The following is a 15,427-nucleotide window of genomic DNA, read 5'->3' on the forward strand; positions in this document are numbered from 1 at the left end:
GTTTATCAGTAAGTAGGTTGCACATGACCGGCACAGGGAAATTCCTGCTTCTGACTCTGTTGACAGTTCTTTAGAATCTCCGCACGTCGTTTTGAGCATAGCTGTCCTCTGCTTCTCATACTCGCACTTCTTCCGACGGTGGGTTCTATTTTCGGCAGCTCTTGCCACCCTGTACCTCTCTGTTCTGACGCGTAGCCGCGGTGAGCATGCGGCTCCTGGTACGGTTCTTTTCATCTGTCGCTCTCTGGTACTCTGCATCGAACCAGCCATTAGGCTGTCTTCCACGCGTCGTACCTACCACCACTTTCGCAGTCGTTTCAATGGCGCCGTGGATACTGCTCTACAGTCCATTTATGTCTTCCACTCCTTCCTCCTGCTTTTCTGCGATCCGTTGATCCAGCTCTCTGGCGTACTCTGCTGCCACGCCATCAGCTTTCAACCGCTGAATGTTGAAACGCGTCGTCCTCTCTGTGCGAGATTTCAGCACGTTCGACAACCGTGCGCGGATCTTACAAACGACGAGATAATGGTCAGAGTCAATGTTTGGTCCCCGAAAAGACCTAACATCAGTAACATCCGAAAAGTGCCAACCGTCAATCAGTACGTGATCCATCTGGGAGCAGGCTTCTCCATTTAGATGCCTTCAGGTGTGTTTCCGAATATTCAAACGTGGAAAATAGGAGCTACATATGGCCATTCCTTTGGCCGCGACAAAGTTAATCAGCCTCAGGCCATTTTCATTGGTTGGAGAGTGGAGGCTATGCCTTCCAAAGACCGGACGGAAGAATTCCTCCCTCCCAACCTGTGCGTTTGCATTTCCGATGACGACTTTTTATGTCGTGTTTTGGGCACTCGTCATAGATTCGCTCAAGCTTGTCATAGAACTCATCTTCGACTTCATCGGATTTGTCATTTGTCGGTGCGTAGGTGTTGATTACACTGTAGTTGAAAGATTTGCCCTTAATCTTCCACACGCATATACGGTCAACTACGGGCCTCCACCGGATGACTCTTGTTTTCTGATTTCCCAGCACTACGAAACCGACGCCCCGTTCCGCTGCTTTGCCGCCACTGTAGTAGTTGTGGTACTTGAAAGAAGTGCGTGCAATAGAGTCTACTGCTGGGAATTCTCTTTCTCCGGAATTTGGCCACCGAACGTCCTGAATCGCTGCGATTCCGACTCCCTGCCGTTGTAGTTCTCGAGCAAGCAAGCCAGTCCGCGCCGGTTCATTGAGAGATCGGACGTTCCAAGTACCCAATTTCTAATCGTTTACCTCAATCTTTTCCGTGTTCGTAGCCTCGGTCTTTGCCGATTGATCCGTTCCGTATTTCTAAATTCATTGTTGGTGGTTGAAGAAAGGTTTCGGTATGCTACCTTACCAGGGTCGCGATACCTACATCCTGCTGATGGGGCTGCCATCTTAGGTGTAGCTGGCGGGATACAGCATTCCATAACTCAGCCGGGGATACAGCCGCGTACGACCCCCTTCCCAGTCAGCATACGACCATAGTTCCACTGGGGTTAAGGTTGGTTACCCGATCTGCGCTAAGGTTACTCTTATTCCGGTCGGCACCACGTGGAGGTTGGGATAGGAGATAGAAAGGCTATTCTCCATTAATACCGACATCGCGATGCCCCTCTGAGGACGATATTCGATGAGTACGATCTAATCGTCGGGAATTGAAAAGAATAATCTTTTCGAAGAAGAAGACCACACGTTGTTTCGGCAGTGATGAAACGGGGCCTTTTTACAACAAGTGCCCGCCTATGAAGAAAATTAAAGCACAGGAGAAGGAAAAGTACGAGGAGGACCATAAGAAGGACTGCAAACGACCCACAGCGATGATAATGAAACCGAAGACGATTAAGCGGAACAAACGGATTCATTTCGTGGTCGACTCTGGAGCGGGTGACCAACGCCTGCTGGATGACATTGAAGAACTTCCAAGACCACTGATGATCTTCACAGCCAAAAGTGGCGAGAATCTTCGGGCCACGAAGATGAGTAAGTTGCGGCTGAAGTCAGTGTTGGGAAGTAATTAGATTTATTCCTAGTCTTGACGAAAATTTACTTTCGGTTAGAATGGAAAGTGGAATGGGAGAAGGGTCAAAAGAAGTTATCTTTGAATATCAACATGGAGTAATGGGTGAAGGTGAATTCGCTGACGGTTTATTTGACCGTGATTGCACTTTGAAAGTCCGAAGAATATGCGAACCTATCGAGGGGACAAACAAGATTTGACACTTTACACACCATTCCAATTCAAGGATAACTAAGAAGATCTCATGAGAGTGATAGTAAAGAATCAACTTCTGAAGAAGAACAAGGAAGTGATGATCAAGAATCAGCTTCTGAAGAAGGAATCACCATGAAGATCGAATAGAAGATGCAACCATAGTTGAACAGAATCCAGATCCAGTTAAACATCAGGATGCATTGGAGAAATCAGTTGGCGAAATTGATTATGAAAGTGCAAGTTATAGTCAAGTCGATGAAGAGGAAGATGCAAACCAACAAGAGTTGAGTTCCTTTCCTGACAAGTAAGTTTAAATCCCTACGAACGATAAGTCCCAATTGCGAAAGCAAACAAATCCTAACAATTAAAATTACAAATTTCTAACAGTGTTGAGAAGTCACCATTTGTGATTGGACACACATACTCATTACTTACTAATATTTGTCATAAATACTTAAGCTACTAACAAATCCTCCACCTTAACAGAAAAAAAAGAAGAGTTGAGACGAATGCAAAGGGATAAAAAACCATCGGTTTTCTGACTACTCAACGAGAATGACCACAATCCAAATTGATGAAACATCAAGGACTGAAAGGAACTAGTGGACTGGAAGGAGTAGAGGTAAGCACTTAAAGAAGAACTAGATCCTAGATGCATTGGACAGCAGCAATACTTGGACAGTGGTTAACTGTAACGATAGATACCGTCATCTTGAAAAGCGGTCTTGAGCTCGTTCCAGGCTTCTTTTCACCATTCATCATCAGGCTGTAATTTGTTTACTCGAGACTCCGGTAGAACATCCTCCATTCTAATTTACAGCACTCTAAGAACCTTTTCTGATCAACCTCATCTTCATGAAAAACGCCCACAAAATGTAATTTTCATGGCTTCTCGATCGACCTTTCTCGCACTGGACGTACGAGTCGTTCTTAAAAAATGTTCTAACTGCAGCTTGCTTGTGTGCGTTTATAAATGGTAGAACTCGCTTCTTGAGGGCTCTTGTTTGTATACCGTTGAGTCCAACGTCTTGTTCGAGATCAAAACCGTGGAACTTGGCGGGAACATCACCCCGTGCAGTGGTGAGATGAAATTTCGTTCCAGGAAGCTGTCCAAAACCCATTTTCACGTATGTTTCGTCGTTCATCAGCTGCCGATAGTATTTTCATCTTTCATTTAGCACAACTTTCTTGAATGTCGTGCCAACTTACCACGAGTTCAACAGTAATTGAAGTAGAAGTAACGTCAGAGCAGTTCGGGGAAAGGAATATATTTTGGAAATTGAAAAAATTAGCAGCTACAGCTTTTAAAACCCACATTGTAGTTTGGCCTGATTTGGAAAGTTGCACTACATCATTATCGAGTTAAACAGCATAAGAAAAAGACTGACTGATTTGCCATTACAACTATTTTTCGCCATTTTAGTCTTAATTTGGTTCTACTTTTTTCAGCTCTCTCGTTCTTTTAAGAGCCTAAGCCAAAACCATTTTCTTTGTGATTGGTTGATTGATTTTTTTAAAGGGACTTTAACCTCGGAAGGTCATTCATCCCTGAAATTTTCGTTGTAAGTTATTTCTAATCTTTGAAAGCTTTTTCGCCCGTTAAAACTAAATTTGCGAATATTTCGTCTGTTTTTTTTTCTTTTTTGGTCTTATTTAGACGCATTTTTCGACACTTTAAAGCTTAGTTTTAGACTTTTTTTCTAGTATTTCGATGCATTGTTTAGCTCTTTCAAAGTCAATTGAAAGTCTTATTTGGGCGTTTCATGATTTTCAGATGCATTCGGTTCAGTATTCGTGGAAGTTAGAGTGCACTTCTGAAAGTACAATAAATTATATCTGATAACATGGATGGAAAATTAAGTTTTTTTCCGAAAATTTCTACATTTACTTTCTATTGTAGTCTTCCAGCAAACTCTACTTCGAGATAGGAAATTGTTGTCCAACTCTGAAAACGACTAATCGAGTTTTGTTAACATTTTTTTGTGTGACTCCGACGGATTGATTCGCGGAACGCTTGTTACGATGCTATCCATGTCGTTATCAAATGAACTTAAACTTTTTGTCTTCGCAGATTTTTACTCCTCAACCAATATGTGAAAATCAGTTCAATTATCACACTCGAACTTTACTGATTTTCCATTCAACAACTAAAAATACTTACGCAGATACAATAAGCATGCGACTTGATGCTCACACACTAACGCAACATTAGCGTCAGCGGTAGGCCATCGTTCGTTCACTCTCATCGCAGTGAATTTGCTGTGCTGTGTGCTTAGCGGTGTGTTTGTTGTGTTCTGTGCGCTCGTTTATCTTATCACTTTTCGGGCATTTAAAAAGAAACTAAGCAGGAAGTTTTCAGTTTCTTTTGCAACTTAGTGTGACACGGTAGTGTAAACCGCAATTGTCTGAAAAAAATAGTACGTTATTCCCTCCGAAAGCCAGCCGAAACGATGGAAGCTCCCACTCCTAGTAGTGACGTGCCACCGGTGCTGGAATCGTGCATTCCACTGCCCATCGATGAAAGCCAGCTGCTTGAGGTTGTCGAGAAGGCCAAGGACTGGGCCATTATGCACGGAGCAGCTATGCGTTCCAAGACGGACTTTAGTCCGGATGCTCTGCAGGTTGGTGACTTGCTGAATTTATCACCGTAGATTGCTTGGATGGTTGTCAAACGAGGTTCTGCTTGTTTTGTTTAGACTGTTGTAATGCTTATATAACAAGAAGGCATACTGTGGGCTCAAGCAGTGAAAGGTTTTCAAATTTGGTTTTAATATTCCTTTTAAATAATGTTTTACGTGCATTAGCCATATTTATGTTGAAGAAAATTTTGAGCAGTAATTTCACAATTATGGCTTTGTTTACCATTTGCTAACCCACAGCTAAGATAATCATGTAAAAACCAAGTCATCGTGAATAAGCACGCACACTACTGAATCAAGTATTCTCTCTTATTTACAGTTCGCGCCGTTCATCCTGACGCCAAGTTCATTTCCAAGAAAGGAGTTCGAAAAGGCGGTTGAATTGCAAACCACGCTCAACGAATTAATGCATGCCGCTTCTCACGATACCGACTTCCTGCGGGACACCCTCCAAGGTACTATCAAGGTGGACGCGTTTACGCGGTCTCTCTTTGAAATCTACGAAATCGTTCTGAAAGAAGGAATCTGCCAGGTATTTGAAGTTTGATTTATCACCCTTATCACATTTACACGAAAAACATGAACTCTCTCATCACTCATCGTTATGATGGACGTTGGACAACAATTCGGCCAACACTTAATAAATTCCTGTACAAGCACACAATTGAAAAAATCGTAATTCTAACTAATCTCACCCCTCCGCCCATCGAACCATCATCCTCTCCGCCTTTCATCACCCAAGCCGTTGTCGCTGGGCCTTTTGCGATCCGATTTGATGCTGGAAACGAGATGCGAGAACGAGTGCCGAGTTCAGTGCCGCCGTGCGAAGGCCTACTGCTGCTGGAAGCAGGTGGAAATCAATTCCATCGCGTCCGGCTTCGGGCACTTGGGACCCGCTAGCAAGAGTCTGCAGAGGTTTTTAGAAGCCTTTTTATCATTCTATCCATTTACGTTCACACTTCCCCCGCAGTACACACACACACACATACACATGCGCACACATATTTTATTTGTGTACCTTCCCTTGTTAAATATCCTTATATTTAGGCAGACAAAAAAGATGAGATTTTGTCTGGAGGAGACAAAAAAAAACTGAATGTTGAAACTCAACTTGGTTCCACTCTTAACATTTTTATCTCATGATGATGAGAGAAACAACTAGGGATATTTGTGGCGGCAAGAAATCATTCGAAAATTCAAAATTTTCCTAACATTCACACTTAAATTTTTTTGCCAGCTCTCGGTAATTTTTGCCGAGAACGGCACCACTGAGTGCTCGGTTAGAATAAAAATGACAGCTATCACATTTTTTCGAAAATCTCGGTTCAAGCTAACTGAAGTTTCGGCACAAAATATTAACGAGCTGAAATATCAGTTAGGTGAACCGAGATTCACAAAAAATGTGACAGCTGTCATTATTTTTTTAACCGAGCACTCAGTGGTGCCGTTCTCGGCAATAAATTACCGAGACCTGGTAAAAAATTTTAAGTGTGTTCCATCTTCATAACAAGCATTTGTTAAAATTTCTTGCAATTAGTCATGTCAGATACATTGATCAAAATTTCAAATATTGTTTTCAACTCTGTCTCAATAATTATTTAGTAGAAGTTTTGCTAGATGAATTTAACTGAAATCTGACTCACCGGAAACAATTTGAGAAGTTGCCAAAAGCCACTAGAACCGTGCTGTACAACTTTAGTTTTTTAGAATCAGTGCCCTGAAAAAAAAACAAGAAAAATAATTTTTCAAACTTAAAACGAGCATCAGGGTTAAACACAAATCAGTATATATGAAATAATCGCATGTCTTTTATCAGGAGCAATTAATCCATTACTGCCTAACTCTTAACCTCAAAGTGATTGCTTTGTTACACAAACAAACAAAAATCATGTCATCAACATTAACTCAATCTCAATCGAAACATCCCGTGTGTGCCTTCCGTTACTTCTTTCTCTTAGCGTAAATTCCATAGCTCTAGCTCTACTCACTCAAATACACGCCGATAGGCTTAGAAACAAGCAAACAAAACTAAAGCAAAAACACTTGTTGTTTCGCAAACCAAATAAATGTTTGTGAAATTGATTCTCTCCTCATCATGTTACCGAGTATTGTTTGCGGCACTCCCGGTTGATATTTTGCCGGTGTCTAATCCTTGCATGACGAACAATTCAACCTTTTTGGGATCGCGTCAAAGATATCTGACTCACCGAAACAATTTGAGAAGTTGCCAAAAGCCACTAGAACCGTGCTGTACAACTTTAGTTTTTTAGAATGAAAAAAAAAAACAAGAAAAATAATTTTTCAAACTTAAAACGAGCATCAGGGTTGAACACAAATCGATGTATATATGAAATAATCGCATGTCTTTCATCAGGAGCAATTAATCCATTACTGCCTAACTCTTAACCTCATAGTGATTGCTTTGTTACACAAACAAAAAAAAATCATGTCATCAACATTAACTCAATCTCAATCGAAACATCCCGTGTGTGCCTTCTTTTTTTTTTTTTTTTTTTTAAGGGGGGATTTGTTAGTAGCTTAAGTATTTATGATAAATATTAGTAAATAATGAGTATGTGTGTCCAATCACAAATGGTGACTTCTCAACACTGTTAGAAATTTGTAATTTTAATTGTTAGGATTTGTTTGCTTTCGCAATAAGGACTTATCATTCGTAGGGATTTAAACCTACTTGTCAGAAAAGGGGAAGTAAACTTACAACTAACTTAATTGCTAACTTATTGGCTATAAAGAGAGCTTATCGTAGCAATTGAGGATTGCAACGATTTTTGTCGAAAATTGTTAATAATTTTATTTGACATAGCTTCTAATGGTTCAACACCAGTAAGTCTATGTAATTCGAGTGTACCAAACCAAGGAGGACGCTTCAAAATCATTTTCAGAATTTTATTCTGAATCCTTTGGAGCGTTTTCTTCCTTGTTGAACAGCAACTTGACCAGATCGGTACAGCATAAAGCATTGCTGGTCTAAAAATTTGTTTGTAAATCAAAAGTTTGTTCTTTAAACAAAGTTTAGAATTCCTGTTAATGAGAGGATATAAACATCTCGTATATTTGATGCACTTGGCTTGTATACTCTCAATGTGCTCTTTGAAAATAAGTTTTTTATCATAAATTAGTCCCAAGTACTTAACCTTGTCGGACCAACTTAAAATAACCCCATTCATCTTGACAACGTGATTATTGTTTGGCTTGAGGAAAGAAGCCCTAGGCTTATGCGGAAAAATTATCATTTGAGTTTTAGAAGCATTGGGAGAGATTTTCCACTTTTGCAAGTAGGAAGAAAAAATATCTAAACTTTTCTGCAATCGACTGCATATGACACGAAGGCTTTTTCCTTTTACGGAAATGCTTGTGTCATCGCAGAACAATGACTTTGTGCATCCTGGAGGCAAATCAGGAAGATCTGAAGTGAATATGTTGTACAGGACTGGCCCCAAGACTGAACCTTGAGGTACACCTGCTCTGACAGGAAATCTATCAGATTTTGAATTCTGATAGACAACCTGCAGAGTTCGATCAGTAAGATATTTTTTTAAAATTTTGATTAGGAAAATTGGAAAATTAAAAGTTTGCAATTTCGCAATCAAACCTTTATGCCAAACACTGTCGAATGCTTTTTCTATGTCTAAAAGAGCAGCTCCAGTGGAATAACCTTCAGATTTGTTAGCTCGTATCATATTAGTAACTCTGAGCAATTGATGAGTTGTGGAATGCCCATGGCGAAATCCAAACTGTTCATTTGCAAAAATTGAATTTTCGTTGATGTGTGACATCATTCTGTTAAGAATAATTCTCTCAAACAGTTTACTTATTGAAGAAAGCAAACTGATTGGTCGATAACTTGAAACTTCAGCTGGGTTCTTATCCGGTTTTAAAATGGGAGTAATTTTTGCATTTTTCCATAATTTGGGAAAATATGCAATTTTGAAGCAGCAATTGAAAATTTTCACTAAAAATTCCATTGTGCTCTCAGGGAGATGTTTGATTAGTATATTAAAGATTCCATCGTCACCAGGTGCTTTCATATTTTTGAAATTTTTAATAATTGATTTAATCTCATTCAAGTTAGTTTCAATTATTTCTGCAGGTAAAAAATTCTGGGAAGAAATTAAATCAAATTGACGTGTGACTTCATTTTCAATTGGACTCACAAAATTCAAATTTGAGTTATGAACACTCTCAAACTGCTGAGCAAGTCTTTGAGCCTTTTGTTCATTGGATACAAGAAAACGTTCACCATCTTTTAAAACTGGAATAGGCTTTGAAGGTTTCTTAAGAATCTTCGACAGCTTCCAAAATGGTTTTGAATATGGTTTCAATTTTTCAACTTTAGTCTCAAAATTTTGATTTCTCAGAAGAGTAAATCTATGTTTAATCTCTTTTTGTAAATCTTTATAAATAGTTTTAAAAACAGGGTCACGAGAACGTTGATATTGACGTCTGCGGACATTTTTCAAACGAATTAGAAGTTGAAGATTTTTGTCAATTATTGGTGAATCAAATTTCACTTGAGCCTTTGGAACAGAATAATTCCTGGCATCAACAATTGCACATTTTAATGCTTCCAAAGCGGAATCAATATTCACTTCGTTTTGCAAATCAAGCTCATTATTGAAATTTCTCTCAATATGAGTTTTGTATCTTTCCCAATTAGCCTTGTTATAATTAAAAACAGAGCTCATAGGGTTTAAAACTGATTCATGTGATAAAGAAAAAGTTATTGGAAGATGGTCAGAATCAAAGTCAGCATGTGTGATCAAATCACTACACACATGACTTTGATCTGTTAGCACCAAATCAATTGTTGAAGGGTTTCTTACAGAAGAAAAGCATGTAGGACTATTCGGAGACAAAATAGAATAGTATCCTGAAGAACAATCATTGAATAAAATTTTTCCATTGGAATTACTTTGAGAATTATTCCATGAACGATGTTTAGCGTTAAAATCGCCGATTATGAAAAATTTCGAACGATTTCTGGTGAGTTTTTGTAAATCACCTTTAAAATAATTTTTGAGCTCGCGTGTGCATTGAAATGGTAAATATGCTGCGGCAATAAATAAAATCCCAAGTTCAGTTTGAACTTCAATTCCCAAAGTTTCAATAACTTTCGTCTCAAGATGGGGAAGAGCACGATGTTTGATTCGGCGATGAATAACAATTGCAACTCCACCGCCGGAACCCTGAATCCTTTCATATCTATGAACCACGTAATTGGGATCATATTTTAATTTTATGTTAGGTTTCAAAAATGTTTCAGTAATAATTGCAATATGCACATTATTTACTGTTAAAAAATTAAAAAGCTCATTCTCATTGGCCTTCATTGAGCGAGCATTCCAATTTAATATTTTAATTGTTTTATTTAAAATCATTGCTAAATTTTAAATTAGAAACAATTTTAATAGTAAAATTTGTGCCTATTTGAATGGCTTCAAACATTGATTTTGCCTGCAACATGGCGTTCATAAGATCGAACATTGCCTGTTGCAAAAAAGAAAGTTTACCTGCCGTAATAGGCCCCAGGCAGTTGACATTAGAAAAAATATTTTCGGTAGCAATATTAGCTGAAGTGATAGGTGTACAATTATTTTCTAGCGTGTTTTGCTTACCCATATTAACGGTCATTTTCGAACTACCAACACTAGGCGGTATAATGTTCGAACTACCTGTAACCTGTGCATAAGTTAAACGGGTATGCAAAGGAGTAGGTAAACTATGCGTCACTGGTACGCTTGGAGAATTTTGTTTTGAAGTTGGTTTTAATTGAGAAATTGAATTTTGTTTACCTTGCCTTGCCTTAACAATTGCTAACCGGACTGGGCATTGATAAAAATTTGACATATGGTTGCCGTTACAATTCGCACAGCGAAAATTTTTACTCTCTTTCACAGGACATGTGTCCTTTTTGTGAGAAGAGTCTCCACAATTAAGACATTTTTGGTCCATGTTACAGAATTTGGAACCATGGCCATAACGTTGGCAAGTACGGCATTGGGTGATATGCTTTTCACCTCCGCCATACTTCCTATAAATTTCCCACCTTACACGCACATTATACAAAGCATGTGCTTTTTCAAAAAATTTTAAGTTGTTAACCTCATTGCGGTTAAAATGAATTAAATAATTAACAAGGGAAATTCCAGTTCTCTGACTGTTTTCGCCTCGTGATTTTTGTTTCATTAGAATTACTTGGGTAGGGGCTATGCCAAGTAATTCTGTTAAAGTAAGTTTGATCTCATCAACGGTTTGATCGTTGGTGAGACCTTTCAAGACAACCTTGAACGGCTTGGCGTTCTTGGTGTCATATGTAAAAAATTTGTACATCTTGTCAGTTAAATACTGAACAAGACGATCACGACCCTTTACTGAGTCGGCTAATAAGCGGCATTCACCTCTACGGCCAATTTGATAGGTAACTTTAACGTCAGAAACAAACGTTGAAAGTTCCTTTTTGAATATATTAAATTCAGAAGAAATAGTTACCACAATAGGTGGAACTTTCTCCTTTTTTAATGATTTTAAATTTTGTATAGTTTCATTATTGGTAACTTCCATTTCACCAGCTTCATGCTCAAGCAAAATATCAAAAGGATTGTCACTACAGACACTCGAAGTGTCAGAAAGAGATGCCTCTCTTTTCCTCCCCGCAGCGATGCGAGGTTTCTTTTTCCGTCCAGCCATTTCAGGTGGTACGAAAAAAGTTAAAACAAATGTTAAATTCAAAAGTAGGTAGTCTTGAGAAAGACTGATGGGAAATAACTTTCAGGTAGTCTTTAAAAGACACACTGACAAAACACAAACTTTGAAGCTATAGGCAGTCAAAGACCAGTCCACAAGCAACCGAAAAAACGTCTGACCTGTAGGACAGTTCAAGACGCACTGTCGTGTGTGCCTTCCGTTACTTCTTTCTCTTAGCGTAAATTCCATAGCTCTAGCTCTACTCACTCAAATACACGCCGATAGGCTTAGAAACAAGCAAACAAAACTAAAGCAAAAACACTTGTTGTTTCGCAAACCAAATAAATGTTTGTGAAATTGATTCTCTCCTCATCATGTTACCGAGTATTGTTTGCGGCACTCCCGGTTGATATTTTGCCGGTGTCTAATCCTTGCATGACGAACAATTCAACCTTTTTGGGATCGCGTCAAAGATATCTGACTCACCGAAACAATTTGAGAAGTTGCCAAAAGCCACTAGAACCGTGCTGTACAACTTTAGTTTTTTAGAATGAAAAAAAAAAACAAGAAAAATAATTTTTCAAACTTAAAACGAGCATCAGGGTTGAACACAAATCGATGTATATATGAAATAATCGCATGTCTTTTATCAGGAGCAATTAATCCATTACTGCCTAACTCTTAACCTCATAGTGATTGCTTTGTTACACAAACAAAAAAAAATCATGTCATCAACATTAACTCAATCTCAATCGAAACATCCCGTGTGTGCCTTCCGTTACTTCTTTCTCTTAGCGTAAATTCCATAGCTCTAGCTCTACTCACTCAAATACACGCCGATAGGCTTAGAAACAAGCAAACAAAACTAAAGCAAAAACACTTGTTGTTTCGCAAACCAAATAAATGTTTGTGAAATTGATTCTCTCCTCATCATGTTACCGAGTATTGTTTGCGGCACTCCCGGTTGATATTTTGCCGGTGTCTAATCCTTGCATGACGAACAATTCAACCTTTTTGGGATCGCGTCAAAGATATTATAATTGTGATAGCAAAGAATCCAATCTGATGTCTAGACCAGAAGCCTACACAAAAAATTATTTTATGCTGATCTCATAACATAGCATGCGGATGATTAAATGTTGCAACAAACTACATTACTGATATATCGAACTGTCGTCCCTGCTTGGGAGAGTCACCCTGCATGTAGCAACGCATATAACATTCACTCAGAACAAAACCACTCGAAACAGCTGTCAGATCGGATTCAGATTAGAATGGAAAGCAGAGAAGGTCCGCAAAATCGAGTTCATTTTCGTGTATTATATCTTTCGAAAAAAAAAAATCCACTTTGACACCCAACCACAACACATCAATAACTGCACACCTAAAAATTGCCTTTCTTCAACCCAATTCTAGCCGCATTCGCTCGCGCTGCTCCGGTCTGACTATCTGGCTAACTTTATCGAATCGAACGCCATTAAGCAGGTAGAAATCAACACAATCGCCTCCAGTTTCGGGGGCATCTCGACCTCAATGGCACCGATGCATAGGTACAGTTTTTTTCTCTTCACTCTTTCTATCTTTTACCAATTAGGTTAGGCTATTCGAAACATTTTGGTGTATTGATAACTAAAAGGTTTATAGCTTTGTTTCAACACTTTACACACTGTTAACTAAATTCCTTACTTAAATTGGTTGCAAATGTGGTAATTTGACTAACCCAAGTCCAATTGGAAAAAAAAATTACTTTTTTATGCTACCACCGAACGTTTTAATGTAATTAAGAATAGTCGCACCTCACAAAACCTCGGACCACAAAAAAAGGAGAAGAGATCTCAATTTCATAAACATTTATCGATAAGTTGCTCTTAGATGTTGTGCTTCTTTCACGAACTGCAAAAAAAACACCTTAGTTTCTTCTCCTTCTGTGCGATTTGGATAAATATATATACAGTAACCACTTTACAGTGTTTTCCAGGACCTTCGTTTGTTAAGGGGATTTCACGCCAGCCAGTAATTGTTAATGTTGCGTGAAATTTCTTTCTTTTTCCGTGTAGAGTAGTGAAACTTCCGAAATGTGTTTTGTTTGCATGACCCTTCGATCCGCTCGATGGACCCGTAAATCCTCAAATCAACAAAATTTCAATTGTTATTATTTGATTTATTCTATTTTCAATGCACACGTTTAGCTTTATTTTGAGGGAACTTGGATACGCTGAGAAGCTGGCTCAGGTGAGTTTTTCTTCACGTCCAATTAATAATCATCAACTAATTGGTTTCATTTTTCGCAGCTACCGGAAAACCGTGCGTTGTACGGCCTATGTGATGCCATGGTCGAAGCGTGGAAACTTCAGGCCCGCCCACAGGCGGTGATTTTGTTCGTGATCGAGGACATCACGTACAACATTTGCGACCAGCGATTCCACGAGTTCTACATTCGGGAAACCTATCCCCATATTCAGGTAATTCGGCGCACCTTGACTCAGTTGCAGGAGCAGGCCAAGCTGGGTCCGCACAGGGAATTGCTGTTGGGAAGCGAAAATCTTGAGGTGTCAGTTATCTACTTCCGAGCGGGGTACGAACCGGGACACTATTATGGAGAGCAGGAATGGGCGGCGCGTTTGCTGATGGAACGATCCTCCGCTATTAAGTGTCCCTCGATTCAGTACCATTTGGCGGGAACGAAGAAAGTCCAGCAGGCACTGGCGAAACCGGGCATTCTGAAGCGATTTATCACCGATGAACGTAAGATTGATACCATCAAGGAAATCTTCACCGGTTTGTATTCGTTGGATAAAAATGAGGAGGGTGATGAAGCGGTTAAATTGGCCCTAAGCAACCCCGAGCGATACGTGTTGAAGCCGCAGCGTGAAGGCGGTGGTAATAACGTTTACGGTACGGACATTCCTGCAGCGCTGGATAAAATGAGTGAGGACGAACGTTCGGCTTGGATTTTGATGGAGCGAATCTTTCCACCGGTATCCCGAGGTTATATGATACGACCCGGTGGCAAGATGCCACCGGAGATTGTTAATTTGGTATCGGAACTGGGCATATTCGGTGCCGTTATTGGGTACGCTAGGTGATCCCTTAGATTTCATAAGAGTATAATTACTAGTTTTGTTTTATTTTAGCACCAAGGATAAAATTATTTACAACAAGCAGGTGGGTCACATGTTACGTACAAAACTTTCCAGCGCAAACGAGGGCGGTGTTGCTGCCGGTTTAGGAGCCCTGGACAGTCCGTATCTGATCGATTAGGCTGGGGACTTTTTGATGTTGTTTTTATTAAACATAACACATTTCCACAAAAAGTTAAGCGACTTTTTTGATGTATTACAATTTACACCAGCATTTTCATATACACTTTAAATTTGCAGTCAAAATATGTATGTTTTACATATGGAAAGAAAGGTTCTGTAATTCTTTGTGCACAATTCTAGTCTAGAAGCATCGTTAAGCTTGAAAAAATGGTTGTTTGTTGTTCAGAGATAAGATTTCAGGTGAGACGGGACGGGATCTAAACATTATTTTATTATTGTTGAGATACATGATTACCAAATTTTTAATGTTTTTGATGCCATCAAATTAAACAGAATCATAACAATTTGAACATTTCTAAATGCTAGCGCATGCCGACAGCACGGGTTAAAAATTTGACACACGCATCAGACTTCAACGTCTAACAAAAAGGGCCATCGATTCGACTGCCGTAACTGTCGAGGTATAACACTCCTCAATTCTGCGTATAAGATTCTCTCCCGCATCCTGTTTCATAGACTGAGGCCGTTGCAGGAAGCCTTTGTTGGAGATTATCAGTGCGGTTGCCGGGGAAGGCGGTCTTC

The 15,427-nt window shown here is 39.3% G+C and overlaps 1 protein-coding gene across 2 annotated transcripts; it reads left to right on the forward strand.

The window, feature by feature from the left end:
* Positions 1 to 4,478: 4,478 nt before the first annotated feature.
* On the forward strand, positions 4,479 to 14,968 carry LOC129734014 (glutathione synthetase-like). 2 transcript variants are annotated; one of them, XM_055695708.1, is made up of 6 exons: positions 4,479 to 4,859; positions 5,197 to 5,409; positions 5,620 to 5,792; positions 13,772 to 13,814; positions 13,874 to 14,655; positions 14,717 to 14,968. In XM_055695708.1, the coding sequence occupies exons 1-6, from the start codon at positions 4,689 to 4,691 to the stop codon at positions 14,841 to 14,843; spliced, it is 1,509 nt and encodes a 502-aa protein (XP_055551683.1). In that variant the 5' UTR covers positions 4,479 to 4,688; the 3' UTR covers positions 14,844 to 14,968. The 2 variants fall into 2 exon arrangements, with proteins under 2 accessions (XP_055551683.1, XP_055551684.1); XM_055695709.1 differs by lacking the exon at positions 5,620 to 5,792 and adding an exon at positions 12,999 to 13,132 and having other exon boundaries at positions 4,480 to 4,859.
* Positions 14,969 to 15,427: the final 459 nt, after the last annotated feature.

This window comes from Wyeomyia smithii, chromosome 1, assembly GCF_029784165.1.
Source record: "Wyeomyia smithii strain HCP4-BCI-WySm-NY-G18 chromosome 1, ASM2978416v1, whole genome shotgun sequence".
Taxonomy (NCBI): domain Eukaryota; kingdom Metazoa; phylum Arthropoda; class Insecta; order Diptera; family Culicidae; genus Wyeomyia; species Wyeomyia smithii.

Coding starts and splice junctions, on each gene's coding strand:
- LOC129734014 (XM_055695708.1), top strand. CDS start 4,689: ATGGAAGCTCCCACTCCTAGTAGTGACGTGCCACCGGTGCTGGAATCG. Junction 5,410..5,619: donor TGAAAGAAGGAATCTGCCAG/GTATTTGAAGTT, acceptor TCATCACCCAAG/CCGTTGTCGCTGGGCCTTTT. Junction 14,656..14,716: donor ATATTCGGTGCCGTTATTGG/GTACGCTAGGTG, acceptor GTTTTATTTTAG/CACCAAGGATAAAATTATTT.